Raw genomic sequence first — 23,223 nt, forward strand, 5'->3', positions numbered from 1 at the left:
AAAAAAAAAAAAAAAAAAACTTTCAAAGTACAATTTTATCCTCCTTTTGGCTAAAAAGTATTGCTTTTTACTATTAAACATATTTTAACAATTTCTCATGATTTGCCATAGCTTTGCTCACAGCTAAATAGCAACGTAAATCAAATTCAAATATCATAATAAAAGAGGACTAATAATTAATTGATAAATTGAAAGTACAGTGGTACCCCGGTCCTCAACCGCCTCAATGCTCAACCAAATCGGTGTTCAACAAAAAAACGTGTGCGAAAAAAATGTTTCGATGCTTGACACGGAATTCGGTGCCCGACCGAAAATAGCCGAATCAAAATAGCTGAAAATAGTCGAATCGATTGAGATTTGGTGAGTAACGAGTAGAGCCGAGATGCACTCGGCAGCGTGAGTTAGCTTAGCTTTAGCATCGCTTCTATCCGAACCGTGAATGAGTGAAGGGGTACTTCATTTTCTTATTTTCTTCCAAGTTTGTGCTTTTGCGTTGCTTTTTAACATGGGTCCCAAGAACAACAGCGATAAAGGGAAGGATAAGAGGAAAACAGTGAGGCAAACTATTGGAATGAAAAAGGAAATGATCGCGAAGTATAAAAATGGTTTTCGAGTGTCCGATCTCGCCTTGCAATATAGCATAGCAAAGTGGACAATTTTGAATTTTATGAAACACAAAGAAGCGATAAAGAAAGCTGATGTGGCAATGGGAGTGACAGCGGTTACCAAGTTTGTTGAAAAATATCACCCAGATACAGCTGTAGCAAGCCGCGCAGTAAACATTTCTAATGACAATGTTTGGTCGCACTTTAGAAAAATAGTGCAAAAGAAGAAGAAGCAGTTGACAATGGACAGGTTTCTTATTAAAAGAGAAGAGGAAGGCTAAGTAATCACGTTCCCACACCAATTCCTGTAGGCCATCACACCACTGTTCAAAGGTATGTAACCGATAACAAATAATTGATGTATCTTCTTTTTCATGTTTATTATATATGTACACATTTATGGTCTTTAATGTTGTTTAGATACACGTTTTCTTAATATTTTAGGTATTTTTTTATGGGTGGAACGGATTAAAATACTTACCATTGTTTCCAATCAGAAAAAAAATTTCGGTACTCAACCAACAACCAAGAACGCATTATGGTTGAGAACCGAGGTACCACTGTAATGTTATAATCATGCTTTTGAAAATAACACAAAACCATCTAAAACAGATATTTAAAGAAATACAAATCAGATTAAAAGAGAAAGAACATTAAATAAAAGTCATAATAATCATTGGATAATTCGAATTAATGTATAAATTATGCCTTCAAAAATCATAAAATAGAAAAGATGACAAAAATAGTACTCAAAATGCTCATTTTTTTGCCATGTCAATTTAGAATTTTACCTGTAAGTTAAAAATGAAATATTTGATAAAATTGAAGAAATGCATTAATAACACGTTTAAAATTAATTACAACATTTTCAAATATGGAGAAGGAAATACAGATTGTTTTGATATCGCACAAAGTATATGATTGAGGTAAAATAAATTAAAAAGTCTCAAGATCATAAGATATATTCTTCCAAATCTGATTGAAAAAATTAAAAGCATATCAATTGTGCGGACATCTTTACAAATGTTGTATTTGCGCACCGCCTGTGAGACAGCACACATCAAGCTGGTAATCCAGCTCTTGCCAAACACATTCAAGCATATTTTGGATGACAGTCTCCAGCAGATTGCTATTTTATTGTATACAAATTATTTACTCGTGAGGGAAAAACACATTCATTACAATAATCGATTATCAATATTCAAAGTATATTAATATTTTTGTATAATAATTAAATCGCTGAAAAAAACAGTAAATAAAATAGAAACATTTAATTTCAATGCCTTCTAAATTCAGTATTTGCTCTAGGTATCTATTTCATTCATAATACAAATGAATAGATAAATAAATACTAATTATTTGTCCTTCCTGCATTGCAAGCATCGGTGTTGAGAAAAACAACTCACATTCCACCTTGTCCAATTCCAGGAGCAGCACGGATGGAACTCCCGGACCTGCGAGTGCCACAAGACAGGAAAAGAAGTGAAGGTAAACAATTTTTTTTATGTCAACTCGCTCAAGACAACGTCGATAGATTTACCTTTGCAATGCAGAATGGCGCGCTCGGCGCCGGGGCTGATGTTGGCTTCGAAAAACGTGCACTTGTCACACAGTCCACAGGTGAGGCACTGCCGTGAAAACTCACCCAGCGTGGACACGCTGGCAGATAGCACATGCACATATCGGAAGACGCAAGAGCCAAAGGCAATGAAAACGCAGACTGACATGACTGCATACTTACCTGTATAAATGCCTCTGTTGTGCAGAAACCTCCGTGCTCAGGAAGTAGCTGATAGAGTGAAGGACATCAGTTTATTAACACCTCCTAACCAACTTCATTGTGCGTTCATAAAAATAAAATGGTAGCGCAATGGGCATTGGCCAGTTATTTATTTAGTCAATGTATGACAATCAATAAATATGTACAGGAACATTGGGAAAATCCATCTCCCACACAGAGAATAAGTAATATTTAGTTCAAAAGCTTTAAATGGAAACTGCCAAATTATGTTGACCTCATATATTTTGTTTTCATTGTTATTTTTCTGACCAGGGATAATGGATTTCAGGCGAAATGTACGGATAAAAAGAGCCGCCATGCATGACACAAATTTGCTTTCTTGGCCCCCGCTCTCTGTAATAGCCCACTGGGGATAGTGGAGTGTGCCCAAACAATGCAATTCATTTTAGGCAGGTCAAAACGGCATGGTTTAGCAGCCTGAACCAAAAAAGCACTCTGCCGGCCTTTGCGCTCAGCAATAGTGGACCGAAGATAACATATTACAGCCGCAACTCTGCTTTTATTTTACGAGGGTCAGAACGGTACGCCTCCTGATAATGAATCGCAGCCGCACAACTGCAGTTCATTTTGGACGGAAATAATTGTTAAAAAAGAGCAGCCAGGCCCGACCAACTTGTGCTCTGCTGGTCCTCGCTTGTGCTATTGGGGATCAACAATTGCGGCCCCACAGGTGCAGTCCACTTTATGGTGGCTAGAGTGGCAGGACAGAGACGCCAGGTCGTAGAAAAGTGCGCTTTCACAGTCCTCCGCTTCTAGCAATACGTGATTGGAGATACGGGATTGTGGCCAAAAAAGTGCAGTTCACCTTTTGGGAGACAGAACAGAAAAAGTGGGCTGCCAGGTCGGACATAAATGCGCCCTGTCGGCGCCTTTTTGCCACTGAGGATGATCGATCTCAGCCGTACGAGTGCAGTTCATATTAGACGAAAAGAATGGAAAAAAAAGATATGCTACACACTCTCTTGGCCCTTGCTATCAGGAATAGTCAACCTCCCTGTTTGGACACCACAGATGCAGGTGAAAGATTTTAGCCGGGACATCAAGGCACATATAAAACTTACATAAGCTGCTTGTTGTCATCGTAGGCCAGAATTTGTGTCACCTCCCAGGCACCAGACGTGATGTGCTCTATCTTATCATCAATGCCCTGAAGTTTAAAAATTGTTAGAAAAATCATCAAATCAGCTTGCTTTTTCATTTATTCTCCTTTTAATTGTTATTCTGCTTGATTTCTGCACCGTTTTAGTAAACATGGCCACATGGTGGAAGTCACTAAGACCTTCTTGTCTCTCAGGAAGGGTGAGAAAAAACTTGTTTGTGTCTTTTGAAAACAAGGGCTCCTGGTTCTGCCGAGGAATATGGGTGGGGAAAGGGTTAACATTTTTTGAAAGCCTCAATCAAAAAGTGACAATTAACCAGGCTTACCTGCCGGGTGATCCACGTATCCGAAGAGGCCTCATGCCTCTAAAGACAAATTAAAGCACAAGTTAAATAAATGTTCTCTGAGAAGCAATCATTTTTGAAAATAAACCAAGCAAGGCTGCTATTATTGGCACGGGAGAATCATTTTTGTATTCTAAATGCAATACAGTGGGACCCCGCTACTTCGCGCTTCGACCTTCGCGGATTCAGAGCTTTGCGGGCCTAATTAATAATAATGTTTTGTTTTTTTTTTTAGCATTTTTTAAGGGGCGTCGCTACTTCGTGGTTTCACGTTCGCGGGTTCAGAGCTTCGCAGGTCTAAAAAATAATAATAATAAAATAAAATAATTAAAAAAAATAATAAAATAAAATGAAAAAATATTTTTAAGCATTTTTAAATGGGCGTCGCTACTTCGTAGTTCCACGTTCGCAGGTTCAGAGCTTCGCAGGTCGAAAAAATAATAATAATAAAATAAAATAATTTAAACAATTAAATCAAATAAAATAAAAAAAAATTTTAAAGCATTTTTGAAGGGGCGTCGCTACTTCGCAGATTTTCACTTTTCGCAGGTGGTTTTGGTCCCCATTAACCGCGATAACAGAGGTCCCACTGTAGTCAGGTACATTTTGCTCAATGGTTCGAATGATGATTACATCTGGCTCAGACCGAAAACACAATTTTTTTGCCTTCCATAAATAAAAAATATTTAATTCTTTGTTGATAAAAAACGCCCGTAGATCACGCTGAACTTTGCATGCACGTTGGTAATACTGTGAGAATACATATTTTGCCACTTGAATTGAAAATGGAGTATTGCAAAGAAAATGGGTACTCAAATCTCATTTATCGGCTTATTTAGGTATTTTGTTACTGCTGAATGTTTTTGCACTTACATTGATATCCGATGCCTTGCATTTGGGGCTTGGTCAACTCATGACTTATGAAAAATAACAAAAAATCCAGAGATGTTATTGCTCTATTTTTAATGCACTATTGTCATAACTCAGGCCAGCCTTCAAGCATTATCTTGTAAATGATTTTGCCGAGTTATCCTGACATTTTTATTTTTTCTTTCAAACCATAAACACTTATTACGTTGGTATCATTCACAAAAATGACAGTTCTAAACTCTACATCAGTGATTACTTCTGGCACTGAATTTGGACGTTCTGGTATAAAGTTACGAGTAAAAACAAGGCAGAATCGGCAGCTGAAAAATAAGACAACTAAAAGATCTATAACTTGCAAAATTGGGAATGAGTATCAGAAAAAGAGCTAGAAGTACAATGGCATAATCAAATTAATTTCAGTAAAATCACCAAAGAATAAACATTTTTTTTCTTTCGCTTGACACCTTTAGTCACACAGAGTTGTCCGATATGTTCTAGGCTAGGTAATAGAAGTTCCTTTGGATTTCATTCTCATTTTTACTGTGTATATCATACAGCACACATGTCAAAGTCAGGGCCTATGAGTGGCATCCGGCTCCTGAAAGTGTTTTCTTTAGCCCGAGATGATAATTGAATCATATAACATGAATTGTACATTTTTAGTACCATCACTTTATTTCGTTGTACTTTAATAATTGATGAAATATTTTTTATTTGAAGTGAATTTTGAAGAACATAACGACACAGGACGTGAATCAGAAGCACGCACCATGAGGCAAACGCCAACAGAAGAGTCACACACGGTGAGAAATGATGCATTCTGGGCCCGAACAAGCCAGCGCACGGCGAGGTGCGCAGGACTGATCCACTTCACCATGGTGATGTAGAAATCCCTGGAGAAGAGAATGGAGTGAAAATAGACGGTGTCAGTAAAAAAGCATCTAACTACACTTACTAGTTACTTCATTGTGTATTGTGTGTTACAAAAATAATTTTATAAAAGAAAGATCAAAATTCAGCACATTTTCACCGTAAATTCTGTGCTCATTTTTGTCCCATTGAAGCAGGAACTGAAGCAGTGATGCTTAAAGTAAGGATGGTATTTATTAACAAAGTCAAGAACAAAGTGACAAACAAACAACGAGGCGAAAAACAAAAGAAATGTCCAAAGTCTGAACCAGAGACAACGACTAGACAGAAAATGGAAATTACAAGAAACAAGAGTAACAAACTACCAAGTGGACAGACAACCAGAAACAAAAACATACAAACCTGGCATAGCAGAGGAAATGCAATGACCAAAGTAACATTAGACTACTAACAAATTGTCCAAACCAGAAACGGGAGACAAAAACCAAATCAGATGTAGCAATGCCATTGGAAATGAAATGAACCAGGACATGTGCCGTCTAAAATATCCTTATAAGTAAGTATCCTTATTGGTAAGGATAATTAGGGACAGGTGTATGGTGATTGGACACAGCTGTGCCCAGTACCAAACCCGGTTGGCGCCCTCTGGGAAAAGAGAAGTACCAGATCAAGCTACTCCTGACACACTACCAAATATGCGTATAAAACCAGAGTCCCTGATTTCAGTAAGCTTTATTTTATGTACTTTATTTTATTCTGCTTAAGTCGGTGTCATGTGAGTATACACAATAGGGAAAATATCTTCATGAGGTGAAATTCAGCGTCGTTGTACTTGAGACAGCGCCAAAACAACTGTATTGAGTTGTAAATATAAAATCTAAACACCAGATCGAGGGTTTATGTGGTAAGTGAAACAAGAGTACAGTATCAGATGACTCTATAATTGATGATCAGCATTTACAAAGTAGCGTAATAATGCAGTAACTCACCAAGTAGTAAGGTCAATAGACTTACACAGTAGTATCAATGACGCATTACTGTTTTATACAGAGAAAAGAACCTATAAGGTGAACTATAAATTGAGACAATTAGTCTCAATTGTTTAATTTTTTTCCATATTCACTATAACATGCACCGGACTATAAGGAACATAAAATGAGAACTAGAGTAATGCCTAAAGATGCACAAAAAATAAAAAGTACCATGCTTGTACATTTATTAATCAGTCAGAATGTATCACTGATCGCAGTTGCGTCGCATTAGATGTGATGCGCATGAAACCTGGATCGCGGCAGGGAGCGCGCCAGATCCTATCCAGTAGACCACTAGGAATGCAGGTGACACCTGAAAAGGCATTAGGTTTTATCTCATCATCACACTCTTTTTAGTCAAGGCACCCAACTGTTGATGTTAATTATTGGGCTGGGTTGCATGAATAAACCGGTGCGTGTGAAGGAAAAGTCTTTACAAAGCGCACAAGATTCTGAAATGTATGAAGAGAAAAGCATTGTCGGAAGTTACTAAGTTGTCCTAAAATGTATAAATAAACGCATGGCCGCACATATTTAAAACGTTTACCACTTACAATGCTTAGTTGGAGCTGAACAAAAGGGAAACTAAATAACATTCCAATTTTTTATCACTTTTTCTCATTTCTCTCACATATTTGGTATCATACTAAAAAATTGTGTGATCATAAGATGAGACTCAATGCCATTTCATAGGTTGTCTGTATCCCCAGCGGTTCTGCTGATGAGATCTGGCGCCCCGCCGCGATCCGGAATTGATACCCGTTGCATTCAAACTTATGCAATTTTAAACGTCCATCCATGTCCCTAGTGGGAATGCTGGTTAGGGTTAAGTGCTCCTACTAGGGATGAACGATTTTAGGCAAAAAAATATTTGCGATTTTTCAGACCAGTATTGCCATTGCAGTGTGAATTTTTTATTTTAAAAGAAAAATACATTTGCTGTCCGAGTTCTGTTTTTTTGTGAGTACTCAACCTTTGGAAGCATGACCTACCAGTAAATACACTCTTTCGTGAGTGGGGTTGAAAACAAGTGGGGCAGGGGGAATAAAAATACGAACAGCATCATGTCATAAACATGTCTTATAAGGATACCTGGAATATGTCAATATTACAACTTTTATATTTTTAGATATTTTGAAGAGTAACAACCTTTGGGGTAACTTCTGACCCCACTTATGCATCCAAGGGTTAATACTAATGAAACGAAATGATCTGCATTTATATAGCGCTTTTCAAGTCAATGACTTCCCAAAGCGCTTTACATTGTGCTTCACATTTCCCAATAGCGGCCATGATCTGTGCAGCCATGTAAGGCGCTAACCTGCTTATTGGGGGTATTGGGGGTTCAGTGTCTTACCCAAGAACACTTCGGCATGTAACACGGACAAGCCAGGATTCGAACTGGGATCCCTTAATCCTAAAACGATCGTTCTACCTCCTGAGCTACTGCCGCCCTTAATGACATGAGTTAAACTTTCATTGGATAGTGGCGTTAAAACTTATCTCTGATTGGCTAGCGCCATGAACCCGAACTCTTGACAATTTTGGTTGGCCAAGTACTCCATCACTCAAAAATCAAAAGGAAACTATAAATCCCTGAAAAACACAGTGTCTCGCACACTACGTCTCATCGCAATTGTGACTAGATTTCGGGTAGTGCAGCCTTAGCGCTTACCATACTTATACGGTAAAATTTTATGTAGTTGTGGTCAGTGGTAACATTTATTGACTGATCAATAACTGCACAGATATGTTAACTCATTTCCAATTTTGCCGTTATATAAGGCGCACGTTCAAATTTCTGTCCTATGTGGGGTTTTTGGGTGCGCCTTCAAATCCAATAATTGTGGTAATTGTGCTCCTTTGTAACGGGTTCGTCTCAAAGTTGGTCAGTGTTGTGCAGAGTGAGCTTTCTTGGGGTTACCTTAGCTGGTTGGGAGGTTGCATCTCCACAGTGTGCGTCACCCCAACCAGAGTTACCACGGACAGCTTGACGGTCGGGTTTGCCTGACCGGCCTGGTGGGATGATACTAACATCAGAGGCCGAGGCCAGACACCAAGAAATGCTATATGTAAAAACTGAAAAACTGTGTTAGCAGATTTTTAATAACTCCTTAGTTGGAGTTAACAGTGAAACTAAACACGCAGTAAAAAACAAAACAAAAACTCGTGGCCTCTTGGTGGGAGGACGCTTCCCTGATCAATTGGTCCGGAGTGCATTCCGTTTTTTACTTTCATTTTGTTTTACGTTTATTTATGTTGTACTTTATTCGGAAAAGTCCTCAACTGAACTGCTTTCTCTCTAGCTCATATTTTCCTTCATCTAAATATGCGGAATGGTCTCGGAATATAAACACGTGGTAAGACATGGATTGTCTATGCCAACACTGGCTTAGCAGCAATGCTGCAAAGCACTGACGTGTGGTTAGGTTTGTGTCTGATTAGGCACATTGATATGTTATATACTAATTGTATTAATACCATTCCAAAGGTGAAAACTCAGTGAATTGGAAAAAGAAAACCCAAATTCTGAAGGTAAAAAAAAATACTTTAACACAGAATAAATAAAACCATAAATAGAACCATTAGTGCAATTTTTATTTAGTATTTTCATGAGAAAAGATGAGTCAGAGCCTCACCCTTCTTCCTTGACCGCATGTCAGTTACAGCTCCAAAGATAATAGAATAACCCATTCAAATGGAAACAGGAATTTAGCAACAATCTTGGGAGTGTTTTTTCTTTTTCATAAAAAATATTTACACACAAATTCTGGTTAAAAAACACAAGCTATGTTAATGGAAGTAAATCAAAACATTGTAATGTTCTGTTGATCAGATCTGTGGCTTTAAAATTCTAAATATTACGTCTACATTTCAGTTTTACTTTTTCACATTCATCTCAGAGGGTTGGGAAATCATTAAATGGTCATTTAACATGGAAAATTGTTACTCGTATTCAGGTTATTCCATTTATAATCAATGTTTTACCGTTGGTGCTTCTAGATCTGCCCACCCTTTAAGGTTGGCCTCCCTCAGGTAACCTGGGTGATTCTGAACTGATATAAAGCTCTGAAGAGGGACCTTTAGAACAGGCTGGATAATTGACAATCTTTGTAAAATCCTCTCTGTTCTCTTGTCAAGTTAAAAATTCATCCTTGGTGTCTTCCCTCCTTGTTTGGGTGTAAGATACCATTTAAGGTTATACTACAGACTTCTCATGTACTTTTAGTAAGGTAATGAGATGACTTTAGTGCATTTTTATTGTAATCATGTAACAGTACATTTGTTGTACTGGACGCAAGTAATTTAAAAAAAATGTGGTCAACTAGGGTGCAAAAAAATAATTGATTAAGCAACAAATAAATGTTCCCAAATTATGTCACCTACTATACTGATCATTCATTTTACTTTTGGAATGGGAAAAACCTTTCCATTATTTTTTTTAGTCATTTATTATTTTTATTAGGAAGTGTGTTTTATTCTGACCACGGGATATGGGTACTGGAGTCCTCGGGGGTAGGTGCTGCCAGTAAATTGGGCCAAAGCCATGTTGGGTACCAGGGAGTCATTGAGAGTGAGGAAAGCCAGTTTGTCTCCATCCGGGGACCACCAGTGGGCCAAATGTGAATGCAGAATCTCCTCTGATGGTAAACAAAAACTAGTAACTCCACAGCCAAGCACACACCAAGCACTATATTGCATTCATCATCAGTACTTCAAATGACTACTTAATAGATGATTCACACCTTCATAAAGCCAGTCAGCGAGGCCATTGAAGATTACGCCCTCCATGCCAGAAGATGTAATTCTGAGGGAGTTGCTTCTCACGTCTGACTGGTAGTAGATGTTGTTCTCAAAAACATACATCTTAAAAGGAAAATGAAGGATCACAGGAGGTTTTACTTAAAAAAAAATGCTCAGATTTGACCACAACACATCAGGAAGCCCAAAAACAAGATTTACACAGGGTAACGATTCTGTAGATGGAAGATAAAAAAAGAAAGATCCTTGGAATAAATATTACATTAATATTAGTTTATATTACGACTATATGTTATTATAATTTCTGTTGAGAGGGATGGGTTCCACCAGGCTGGACTTTCCCAAGACACACCACAGGAAATAGTGCCCCTATGACCCTAGTAGTTATGGGATAGAAACCACCCACCCACCGGTATGTATATACTGCACGGATTCAAGTAAAATATGAGGAAATAAATAAAGTCATATAAAAAAAAAATAATCTTTCCAAGTACAGCTTGTTGGAAAATATATTTTTTAAACTTGAATTATGATCATTTTATATATACTGGACTGTCTCAGAAAATTAAAATATTGTGATAAAGTTCTTTATTTTCTGTAATGCAATTAAAAAAACAAAAATGTCATACATTCTGGATTCATTACACATCAACTGAACTACAGTATTTCAAGCCTTTTATTATTTTAATATTACTGAATTTGGCCTACAGCTTAAGAAAACTCAAAAATCCTATCTCAAAATATTAGAATACTTCCTCAGACCAAGTAAAAAAATAATTTTATAACAGCAAAACTATTTGAAAATGTCCATTGATGCACTCAGTACTTGGTTGGGAATCCTTTTGCACGGATTACTGCATCAATCCGGCGTGGCATGGAGGCAATCAGCCTGTGGCATTGCTGAGGTGTTATTGATGCCCAGGATGCTTCGATAGCGGCCTTCAGCTCATTTGCATTTGCAGGTCTGGTGTCTTTCATCTTCTTCTTAACTATACCCCACAAATTCTCGATGGGGTTCAGGTCAGGGGAATTAGCAGGCCAATCAAGGACAGTGATGCCATGGTCAATGCACCAGTTACTGGTGGTTTTGGCACTGTGGGCAGGTGCCAGATCATGCTGGAAAATGAAATCCTCATCTCCATAGAGCTTTTCAGCAGATGGAAGCATGTAGTGCTCTAAAATCTCTTGGTACACAGTTGCATTTACTCTGGACTTGATAAAACACAGTGGACCAACACCAGCAGCTGACATGGCTCCCCAAACCATTGCTGACTGTGGGAACTTCACACTGGATTTCAAGCAACTAGGATTTTGCTCCTCTCCAGCCTTTCTCCAGACTCTGGCGCCTTGACTTCCAAATGAAATGCAAAACTTGCTTTCGTCTGAGAAGAGGACTTTGGACCACTCTGCAACTGTCCAGTGCTTCTTCTCCATAGCTCAAGTCAGACGCTTCTTCCGTTGTCTTGAGTTCAGAAGTGGCTTGACCATGGGAATACGGCTATTGTAGCCCATTTCCCGGACACGTCTGTGAACTGTGGCTTTTGATACCTGGACTCCAGCTTCAGCCCACTGTCTTTGAAGCGCCCCCAAATTCTGGAAGCGGCTCTTCTTCACAATTTTGTTAAGGCTGCGGTCATCTCTCTTGGTTGTGCAGCGTTTCCGGCCACATTTTTCCCTTCCAACAGACTTTTTGTGGATATGCTTTGAAACTGCACTCTGTGAACAGCCTGCTCTTTGAGAAATTTATTTTTGTGTCTTACCCTCCTGATGGAGGGTATCAATGATGGTCCTCTGGACAGCAGTCAGATCAGCAGTGTTCCCCATACTTGTGATTTAGTTTACTGAACCAAGCTGAGTGTTTTTAAGGCTCAGGAAACCTCGCAAGGTGTTTCGAGTTAATTAGATGATTCAGGTGATTAGTTGAATAGCCTACTTGTATACTTTTTCATGATATTCTAATATTTTGAGATAGGATTTTTGAGTTTTCTTAAGCTGTAGGCCAAATTCAGCAATATTAAAATAATAAAAGGCTTCAAATAGTTCAGTTGATGTGTAATGAATCCAGAATGTATGACATTTTTGTTTTTTTAATTGCATTACAGAAAATAAAGAACTTTATCACAATATTCTAATTTTCTGAGACAGTCCAGTATATATATATATATATATATATATATATATATATATATATATATATATATAAAATCAGTATATGATCTTACTGTTATTTTGATCTTTGTGATTAAGGGCTATAAAAACAAACATGACTTGACTTGACTGTTGTAAGAGGAATGTGTTAAAATAAGTAATAAGAAATGTTTTATATTTCAGAGGTGAGGTGTCTTTGAAAAGATGAAGGTCAAGTATTTGTTAACAATCCCCAAATGTGTTTAAAGAGCCCTCATGCCTTGTTTTTCCATTGCACTCATCTGCTTTTATCTTATATCAGGCCTGTTCGAGGAGGAACAAACCCCCAAGAAGATGAAAAAAGAAGAGTTTATTCAGTTGCAGTAAAGAAACCCACATGCATTATGTTCAACTCCACTGCGATCTTCTGGCTTAAAGTCATGATTGCAGCCTTAGGTTTTCAAATCACTAAGGTTATTTTATTAATTTTTTTTTTAATCACGTTAAGTGTCTCTTAACTATTTTTTGTCATTCTATTTTAGAAACGGTGTTATTTTTGAAAGCATTATTAACACATACTATTCCTATTATGATATCCTCTTATTGTTTATCATTTTCTTTTTTCTTATTTTACCCTACAATGTCAAAACTACTGTAAAAATAAATGAATACCGTAAATTCCGGACTATGAGCCGCTACTTTTTTCCCCAAACTTTCAACCCTGCGGCTTATTCAGTGATGCAGCCAATTTATGCGGCGCTCAAGTACAAAAGGTAAGATTTAGACCGGTGGAATATATGCGCCGAGGAAGACTGCAACTTCTTGGCTTGTGCATAAATTAAATTAGCGTAAACATACCCTCATCATGCAAAATGCAAAAAGAAAGGCACATCAAAAAATCCACCATCACCAACGGTCTGCTGCGTGACAAAGGGGAGGGCACAGAATCAGGAGTGGTTCCTTAAAGTGAGAGTTCCAGCGACAGTGACAGCGCGAGTAAGGCTGCGGGAGCGTGGGACGACGTCTATATGACAAAGTTTCTTTCCGACACTGAGGAAGACGACTTTGATGGCTTCAGTTTTAAGGAGGAAGATGAGGACGGTTTACCGTGATTTTTACAAGTACGGTATGTTTATTTACCAGACCCATTTACTGTGTTGCGAGCGTGTTGCTACCATTAACTGCCCTGTCACAGGCACCGTTTGGGATGAAAGTTATATTATTATTATTAAAGCTTTGAAAACTCTCTTGGACAATAGTGGATAAATATTTTTCCCACCCTTACCTTTGGAAATATACACTTTTTTCCTTGGATTACTTTCAACGAGACCCAGACTCTGCAGGTCTGCATCAAACCTTAAGTACCGGTATCATTTTCCTTTCATTTTGCCGGCTGTGATTTTTGGACTGTGTACTTTAATGAAGGGCATTCAGTTTCAATTGCGGGACTTAAAGTCGGGTTTGGGTTAATTTTGTGTTTGTGTTACATTTTTAATGTGGGCACATGCGGCTTATATACAGGTGCGGCTTGTGTAAGTACAAAATCGTTTTTCCTCTTGAAATGTGGTGGGTGCGGCTTATAATCAGGTGCGCTCTATAGTCCGGAATTTACGGTACATGCAAATCATACATTGTAAAATAGTACAGAAAAACATGGCTAAAAAATAAATGAATTCTTTGTGACTTGTGATTTTATATATATTATTGTTTTATTATGTTGTTTTCTTAACGTGTTCTATGTCCTCTCCAATGCAAAAAAAACGTTCTATAAAAATAAATAAATAATATATATCAATAAATAAATGAATTAAAATCATATCTGGTAAAATAGCATAGTGATAAAAGTGTGGTATAATAGAACAAATAAAACCGAAAAAAAAACCTGCCCCCAAAAATCCTTGTTCAGAACTGAGGCTGAGAACATTTTAAAAAAGTTCAATTTAAATTACCTGCAAGACATAATTTCACAACACAATCTCAAATACTAATACACTTCATCTTCCCCCAAAAAGGAAAAAAAAACATTCTTACTAGTTGATGACCTTGTTTTCCCCATCCCGCATGCTGCAGCACAGCATTAGAAACTTCTGGAGGGTTTAGCTCCCAAACCTCCCTGAAAGTACACCAAAACATGGAAAAAAACACCATTGCCAAAAACACACAACACAAAATTAATTCAATGCAAACTTACCTTGTGTAAATGTTGTAAACAATGTAGGAAGCCAGGTAAGAATATCTATAAATCTGTAAAAAGAGCAAAATCCATCATACTGAGCACACACTCTCTCAGGATGCCGACACATGAAGGTGACCCAAATGGTGGAGACATCATTAGAATTTATTGTCAGACCTGACTACTCTCAGTGTGTGAGGAAAAAAAGAATGGTTAATCCTCTGGGATTAAGTAAACACAAGGGCAAACAAAAAGTGAAGTAGAAAAAGTACAAAATGGAAATGACATCTAAAAAGACCGACAAAACACACACTGGGAAAGTCAGTGCACATCTGTTGAGGGCAGGTGGCAGGTTTTTTTTCGCAGCCTGTGTGTTTTTCTGTGCACATGTGAAGCAGATTCTCACGGGTTGGGAAAAATACTAACTACGTCTTTAGTTAGAAGATTTTCCAATAATAAAGAGGAAAGGTGTCAAAGCTACGGAACGGGAACGTTCGTGGTCTGATATCTATATTTTAGCGCAGGTGTTCTCAACTGGTGTAACTTCAGGAACTACCATTCCGCCCTAATGAGAATCTGCGACCAAAATCAAGGACACATTTCCACCTCTCAAACGTATCAAATTAAAGCAGGGGTCAACAACCTTTCCGGTGTGGAGTGCCACTTTCAAATTTCAGTGTAAATCAGTGTGCCACACCAAGATTAATGACTCGCGCAACAATTGTTTTTATATCCAACAGAGCTGTCATTTTACACCAGTCCAAATATACAACATGGATATACATCTAAATTGTATAACTGACCAATTTATCTTCAACTATTTTTGTTAATCAACAAACTAAAAAATTACTGTGAGCAACATGTGGAAAGGCCTGTAGACATCCATGACTTAGACGATTCTTCCTCAACAATTGACTACAATCAAAATCAAGTGATATGGCAGTGTCTGAAACTCATGAGAAAAAGTTAGCGGACACCAGGGCAGACAACTCTGAAAAGTTGCCTGCCCAGCCATAATGTTGCCCCATTTTTCACAACTTGAATCACAATAAGACGACTAATTGCAAAAAAAAAACATTGTTGCAAAGTATTAGGGATTGATAATCAGAATATATAACAGAACAACACATTAAAAATTAAGTTTATTATAAATCTACTTATAACATTCATTGCATGATATGACATCGCTATTTTCCATCTGCCATCAGTATGTACCTGTGTTTACTCATCTTCATTCATGCAATGTTTGCTACAAGCCACGTGAACTCCTTTTCACAATGCTTTTAATGTATGTTTACGTTTTGTAGCGTCATAAATCCTTTGAATATTTATTCTAGGGCTGAGGTTTTGGCTTGATTCCTAACCACTTTTCCATTTTTCTTGTGTTCTCTGTGCATATACTTTTGTTAAGATTTGCCAAATAATAGCGCTCTTACTCGTGATATTGCGGTAAGACGTTTTCCATTGTGTTACATCATTACGCACGCACCATATTTCGTTTTGCTCATTGTTGATCGCCATGTTGTATTGAATGGAGCTTTGTTGTTGTTTTCTTGCTGTTGAGGATTAAATATGCTTAAATGCTGAACCACAATGTCCTGCTTATCTTCTCACGCATAAGGAAACGGCACAATCTGACATATCCTTATAACGCTCAGGAAAGTCCGGAAGCACGAAGTTATTCGATGTCTTCTGATCGGCTGCCGAGTAGGCAAATTGCTAGACGAATGGAAAATCCGAAAATTCCAAACCGACCGCAGATTTCGAAATCGGAATAAGGCAAACGTTTGATTTGAAAAGAGTTTTTTTTTCTTTCTTGAAAAAGTTCTCGGCCACCCGGGCAGAGACATAAAAGATGCACGCCCCAAGCGTCCGGGCAGACATTATTTCAAACACTGGATATGGACAGCTACCATACCATTCATCAATAAAATCTTATTTTAAAAACTATCAAAACTTGAAACACACAAACACACCTTTAATGTATTTGCCATCAGTAAATGGTTTTCCGTGCTTAGCCATGCAGTGAGCAATGTCATGGCTTGCTTCAGTGATGGCGTTTGTAGCAGTGACAAATGTTTTCAGGGTCTGTGTTTGTTTGCCGTATCTGAGCACAACGCGTTTTAATGTCCTGCCATTTTAGACTCATCATTGAATTCATGTTTTGTCACGTAATGACGATTAACACTTGACGTGCGTGGTACAACGCTCTCGAGGAATAATGCACAAACAGCGCGGTCATTTTTTGCACAAAGCCCCAGTCATCTGTCCACGCTGGCTGAAAAGAACGATATTTTTTCGCTGGGTGAGCTGTTGTGATTCGTTCATTTATCGTGACCCGGTGTTTCTGTGGGTGCGTTAAAACACGGATCCTTCCTCCTTTGCGAGGCAGGGCGCAGACATGCACTCAGGAAGTAGAGGAAGCTGGTCCGTAAAGCCTCTAAATAACACAGCGCGCAACTGAAAATGTCTACATTTCACCTACAAATGCGCATGAAAAAAAACCATTATTATTTATCCGTGAGCTCGCGTGGCAATGGTTAACCCCTCACGTGCCATTGCTGGCACGCGTGCCATTGGTTGCCAAACCCTGAACTAAAGGATTGTGCAGTTTAAAGAAGAGAGAGATACTCTTGTTTTCAAAACAAGAAAAAGAAGAAATAAGGGCAGCACGGCGGCGCAGTGTTTAGCGCGTGTGAGGCACAGTTCTAAGGTCTTGGGAACCTCCTGTGTGGGTTCAAATCCAGCTACCAGACTTCCCGTGCGGAGTTTGTATGTTCTCCCCGTGCTTGCGTGGGTTTCCTCCGGGCACTCCGGTTTCCTCCCACATTCCAAAAACATGCATGTCAGGTTAAAAATTGTCCCTAGGTGTGAATGAGCGAGCGAATTGTCTGTCCCTGTGTGCCCTGTGACTGGCTGGCAACCAGTTCAGGGTGTCTCCTGCCCACTGCCCGATGATTGCTGGGATGGGCTCCAGCAATTCCGCGACCCTACTGAGGATAAGCGGTGCAGCTAGTGAGATGAGATGAGATGAGAAAAAGAAGAAATAACCAGAAAAACTAAGACGACTACAAATACCATCTATAATGGCTTATAAGCGACCCCCTAAAACTGCTTTAAAATAGCCACATGCTTAAAGAAATGTGTATACAAAATATTGATTAACCTATAACTAAATATCAATAATTGTTTAAATAATCAGATAATAAAGATCAATATCCTGGTTAAAAGCTCAAAATATACAATTTTAAACCACTACTTTGCAGCAGCGTTTTAATGGCAGACACTCTTAGGCCATTGTTGTGTTTCACAATTGTTTCCTTCAACCCTCTCGTTGTTTCAGTTCACCACTTTTCCTTCCCCGTATCACTAACCATTTTGGGAAGGCCACCCCAAAAAAAGAAAGGTGTGACACTCCTTTGCGGTTTTTCACTTTCTGCGTCCCTATAAACCGCGAAAACTAAGGGATATCTGTATAGAAAACTAAGTCAACGTTGCATATTTAGTTTCTTGTCATGTTGCTGTTCTTTGATTCCCAAACCTTTTAAGAATTATCTGCTTTTTATAACTTAGAGATTTTAATTAAAAAAATTGGCTCCAGGAAGGACCTACAGAACAGGTTGGATTTTTACACCTTGAGGGTTTTGTATGGTTCTCTCCTGTTCTCATTGCAAGTTTGATATATCATTGATGGTTTCTCTCTTTATTTTGAGTGTCTATTAAATCATAGTCTTATCAGTGGACCTAAAATGAAAAGGTTTAAATATTATCAATGTGGAAATACTACCACAAGAATGCCAATGGTGTCACCCACCTGTTTGACCTCATAAGCAAGAAGCGCGTATTGAAGGTCAGCTGAGAGGGAGTACTTTGCCACCTTAAAGGAGAACTGATGAGGACAACAAAATCTTACACACTGAAAGAGAAGGACACATTTATTTTCAATACACCAAAGGAGGGAAAACAACTCACAAAAGTAGTGTTGCTAAGCAGGACTTGCGACTCGTTGAGGGCGAAATCAAATCTTACAACATTGTTGTCTAGGGTCTTGTACACCAACTCAGAATCTGAGAAAGAACAAAACAAAAAACAACCTTAAACATGTAATTCATTTTTTTCCTCTTGTTTTAGGACATCATATATGTTACCAAAGCTACAGTGTCACACATCAGGCTGAGTAGCGTTGAAGCCAAATTCATATTCTGAGCTGTATAAAAGTAGTCTAAAGCGCAAAAAACACCACCAAGGATTAGTCAGCAGGTAGTTCCCATGACAACGTAACGATTATGTGACATTCGCCATTCAAGATGACCTCAAAGGACAACTTTGAGGATGCTGACTTGTTTCTTCTGTGTATCTTTGTATGTCCTTCATTTTTTTGAAGGTCATACTTATCCCTGCTTAGCACAGCATGATGCACTTTATTTCTTGCAAAGGAGTGTGTCAGGAGGACCAGAACAGAGCAGGAGACCCCAGAGCGTTCGTTACAAGTCTTTTATTTGGGGAAGCGTACAGGGTTAGCGGGAGACGCGATGACCGTCGAACGTCAGCAGCAACGCCGTGAAAACAACTTCGGAACACGTAGCCAATCGTAGCGTGGGACGGAAGCAGGTCGAGTTTACCGGGACTGGAGAGAAGATCGTAGCGTGGGACGGAAGCAGGTCGAGTTTACCGGGACTGGAGAGAAGATCGTAGCGTGGGACGGAAGCAGGTCGGATCGGAGGCAGGCAGGCAGAATCAGGTAAACAAGAAGGCACAGGTAATCGGGAGAGTCATACGGGGTACGGAAGTAATCCTCTGACGAAGAGGTCTCCGCGTAGCGTGCTTAGAAAGGGAACATAAACCAATCAGGGAGCGCATTCCAGCGCGTCAGATGATTACCCCAGGTGGCTCCACTTGGGTAATCATGACAGTGTTTATAGTGCAAATAAGGAAAGAGGTTTCTCATGTGGAAGAAAAAATGATCGAGTCGTAGTTTATTGTGGTGTTTTCTCTGCTTTTTTAAATATACTTCTGGGTTAATTTCATCACTAGAAAGGTAATCGAATGTCCGAATATTCTGTTTGGTTTCTTTAGGAACAATAAAGAATGACTTTAAAATGAGTTTTCAACAGACTGCTTTTCGTAAAACTTTTCATTTCTGAATAACTTGATGAAATATGAGAACTTATTGTTGTATAAATCATCAATTTTAAAATAAAGATCGAAGCTGTCAAGTTTTAGCTTCTCAACACAAAGTGTTCATTTATTTTGATAGTCTCTAGAGTCTAGATAATATGCTTCACGTTTTATCTAAAAATGTATAGTATTTGATTTTATTTGTTATTTTTTTTAAATGATTTGCTCATTTTAAAAGTGAAAATGCAAAGTTATGGTATGACAAATCAAGCTGTTTTGGGGTTCTCATTTTAAGTGATTATTTTGTCGATTATTTTGTTGTATCTCTTCATCTGGAGGGACAAAAGCATGACCAACTTAGGTGCCGAGGTGCCAAACTTGTTTGGGTTGGCCATGGTCCAAAATTTTTTTTTTTTTTGGCTATTTATTTCCCTTTTATTTTCTTTGTTTTTGTATGTGATTGTCTTGCTGTCGGTCACCCCTCGAGGGATATGACCAAGGTAGATAGATAGTTAGAATTTTGTCGAAAGACGGATTCGGCTTCTCGGTAATGATTTATTTTTACCAGTGAAGGTTTCTGCCAATATTTTGACACATTTATTTTTAAGTAATAACAAAATTACATTCATGTTTTTACTTTATTCATTTACTATTGAATACTTTGAATGAAAATATTCAAATTGATCAGTCGTAGTTTATTTGAAAAAACAATTGACAGATTAATCGAAAGTCAGAACAGTTTTTAGAGCTGTGTATGCTTTACTTTAAAATATATTGGGAAATGTTTCAAAGTATCTTTAATTGGAAAGAACCTTACAATTTTCATATACAGTTAATACATTCTTTGATATACACGTAAAATTACAACGAAATAATTGTGTCCGGATCTGTAACACCACTGTACTCCAGAAGGCGCCAACAGACATCACCTGCACCAGACTGTAAATGAAGAAAACTGTATTAAAGCACTGTGCCGACAGAAGAGGCTGTCGAGTCCCTGTTTTCCACTTCCATTCCAATTTACGTTTTGTTTTTCCCTTTATTTCCATTTTTCCTTCCACTACCATGTCAGGTCGGGTCATTTTTTGTTTTGTGCTTTCGATGGTTTGCTAATTGTATTTTGACCATTTGTTTGTTTGTGACTTTGCTCATGATTTTGGTGTTAAATAACATCTTTTTTAAATTAACCTGCTATTTATATCATGTTGTATCTCTTAACCACTAGGGTCGTAAGGGCAGCATTTCTTGTGGTGTGTCTTGGTCACCATCCTTGAAACTATTTTATTTATGAGATTATTTATTCAAATTTAATTTAGAAAAAACTCTGAGTTAGCTATGATGAATTTGAGTTTTTCAATGTATATTAGAGAATTGCCCTGCGACTGGCTGGCAACCAGTTCAGCGTGTCCCCTGAGATGGGCCCAACACTAGAGCTAAGATTCATGGCCCGAGCCCGAACCCGAACCCGAGGCAATTTCGGGCCGGGTCGGGCCTGAAATGTCAGTCATACGGTCGGGTCGGGTCGGGTTCGGTCCTGCTTTTTTTTTTTTTTTTTTTATTAATTAATAATTATAAATATATGTTCATTAAAAATATATACTTAAACTATGTATGGATACTAGACCAAGGAATACTTGTTATAAAATAAATAATTTGGATAAAACGGAGAAGGAGCTGTAATTGCTTTTAACGGAGCCAGAGCATGCTCTGTGCACGTGACGTGACGTGAATGCTGTCCTCTTAATAATCTTCCCCTCCGCAAATTCGCGTGATTTTGGCCTGGTATCCCCGATATGGAGTCGGACCAACAAGAAGTTAAGGATAAACTCAAGAGAGGAGAACTGACGAGGAAAACGCACTCTGGTAAGAGTTTTAATAAGCGTTTTATATAGAATACGATCAGGGGGGGGGGGGGGGGGGGGGGGGATTTGCATAGGAGTCGGAAAAGGGCACAACACGTCAACACCCCCTCAATGATAGTGCCGCGCTAAAATCTTAAGGACGTACTACTACTGCTGCTGTGGATTATGGCCCAATGATCAAGTCGTCAAAATACGGACGCCCTTAAATGTTTTCGCTACCTCAAAAAAAAAAAAACCGTCAATGACAGATTGTCGCTTAATGTAACATCTGCAGTGCAGACACAGAAATATAAAAGATGTAAATGTTTATACAGTTTTATTTAACTTAGGCCTAGATGTTGTAACAAAAGGCAGAGTTTAATTTGTTATCATAAATCACCCCTCCTTATAAATAAAATATGTAATTTCGGGCCCCCTCGGGCCGGGCCAGCAAATCCAGTTAATTAGTCGGGCTCGGTCCGGGTCGGGTTTAATACCCCTCGGGCCTGCGTCGGGCTCGGGTGCTTTTTTTGGGCCCGATCTTACCTCTACCCAACACCTCCACAACCCTACTGAGGATAGGTGGTGCATATAATGGATGGATGGAAAATCAAATTTAGTGCTTAAAAACATGACTGTACAGCCTTCAGCTGGTCCAAAATGCTGCAGCGAGGCTTTTAACTAAGGGCCCGGTCACCCAGCCGTTTGCGTCTGTATAACGGGTAAAATTTTGCGTTTTTTTTTTTTTTGCCCGTGGTTGCCCGTGATGGAAAATGCGCAAAATTGGCCAACCTGCTGTCCATCGGTGGTATGCCCGCAAAACAGACGCCGGCGACTGTTCCGCTTCCTCATCGCGTCATTTCCGCGTCATTTTCTTGTGTGGACCACTGGTATAAAAGCTCCCGAGCCGGTGTTGTGCCCAAATCCGACTCCTACGCAAACCCCCCCCCCTCCTCGCGTGAACGCTTTTGTTGGAAGAGTGCATTGACGTTGGTGACTTTTTCATCCGCGTTAACAAACGCATTTTGTAGAATACGATCGCACTTTATTGTTTAAATAAACGCGTTATATAGACTACGAGCTCCCAATTGTTATAATTAGCTCGCTTTATTGTTTTAATAAGCGTTTTATATAGAATACGATCGCTTTTGTTGGAAGCGCAGCAGAATGCGCGTTCACGCAAGTGGGGGAGGATTTATATACGGTGTGCATTACCGTTCAATTACGTTCACAACAAAAACAAAGACGGAATGGTTTAAGTTGTATTACATTCCCAACAAATGCAAGACGAAGTGGTTTTGGTTATATGTTCGCTATTACATCCCCTAAAAGTGATATAAAACGAGGTAAAAGTGGCTGTAGTAGCGAGGGGATGCAAATCTCGGCAGGGATGTATTTCTCGGCATAACACCGGGCTGTAGAAATCATAACCGCTCAAGACACAGTCCCGTGAAGCACCGAAGAAGCCAATATGTTATTATTGTAATAGTTTTTCATTTTGATTGTATTATCTTGTTATGAAATGAAAATAAATGTCAAGAAATAAAAATGGATTAAGACGAGGTCACTACGGTGACGGGGA

At 38.7% G+C, this 23,223-nt stretch overlaps 1 protein-coding gene and 1 long non-coding RNA gene across 5 annotated transcripts in view; one reads left to right on the top strand and one right to left on the bottom strand.

The window, feature by feature from the left end:
- LOC148370230 (inactive dipeptidyl peptidase 10-like) overlaps positions 1–23,223 on the bottom strand; it is a 61,694-nt gene that overhangs the window by 13,281 nt on the left and 25,190 nt on the right. For all 4 annotated transcript variants that reach the window (XM_088332636.1, XM_088332638.1, XM_088332637.1 and 1 more), the window contains 14 exons: positions 18,655–18,749; positions 18,497–18,571; positions 14,701–14,753; positions 14,541–14,622; positions 10,367–10,487; positions 10,107–10,261; positions 8,545–8,636; positions 5,489–5,612; positions 3,832–3,870; positions 3,645–3,752; positions 3,468–3,553; positions 2,347–2,394; positions 2,146–2,264; positions 2,012–2,059 (listed from right to left, as the gene is read on the bottom strand). In XM_088332636.1, the coding sequence (XP_088188762.1) occupies positions 2,012–2,059; positions 2,146–2,264; positions 2,347–2,394; positions 3,468–3,553; positions 3,645–3,752; positions 3,832–3,870; positions 5,489–5,612; positions 8,545–8,636; positions 10,107–10,261; positions 10,367–10,487; positions 14,541–14,622; positions 14,701–14,753; positions 18,497–18,571; positions 18,655–18,749 (1,245 nt within the window). The remainder of the gene's footprint in view (positions 1–2,011; positions 2,060–2,145; positions 2,265–2,346; positions 2,395–3,467; positions 3,554–3,644; positions 3,753–3,831; positions 3,871–5,488; positions 5,613–8,544; positions 8,637–10,106; positions 10,262–10,366; positions 10,488–14,540; positions 14,623–14,700; positions 14,754–18,496; positions 18,572–18,654; positions 18,750–23,223) is intronic.
- Positions 210–13,504, top strand: LOC148370231 (uncharacterized). Its single transcript, XR_015850098.1, has 6 exons — positions 210–360; positions 814–938; positions 2,034–2,093; positions 3,653–3,705; positions 5,440–5,522; positions 12,832–13,504. It is a non-coding gene; the product is annotated as an uncharacterized LOC148370231 (long non-coding RNA).

The sequence above is a fragment of the Urocampus carinirostris genome, chromosome 3, assembly GCF_059441175.1.
Source record: "Urocampus carinirostris isolate Australia breed hairy pipefish chromosome 3, RoL_Ucar_1.0, whole genome shotgun sequence".
In the NCBI taxonomy this organism is placed as follows: domain Eukaryota; kingdom Metazoa; phylum Chordata; class Actinopteri; order Syngnathiformes; family Syngnathidae; genus Urocampus; species Urocampus carinirostris.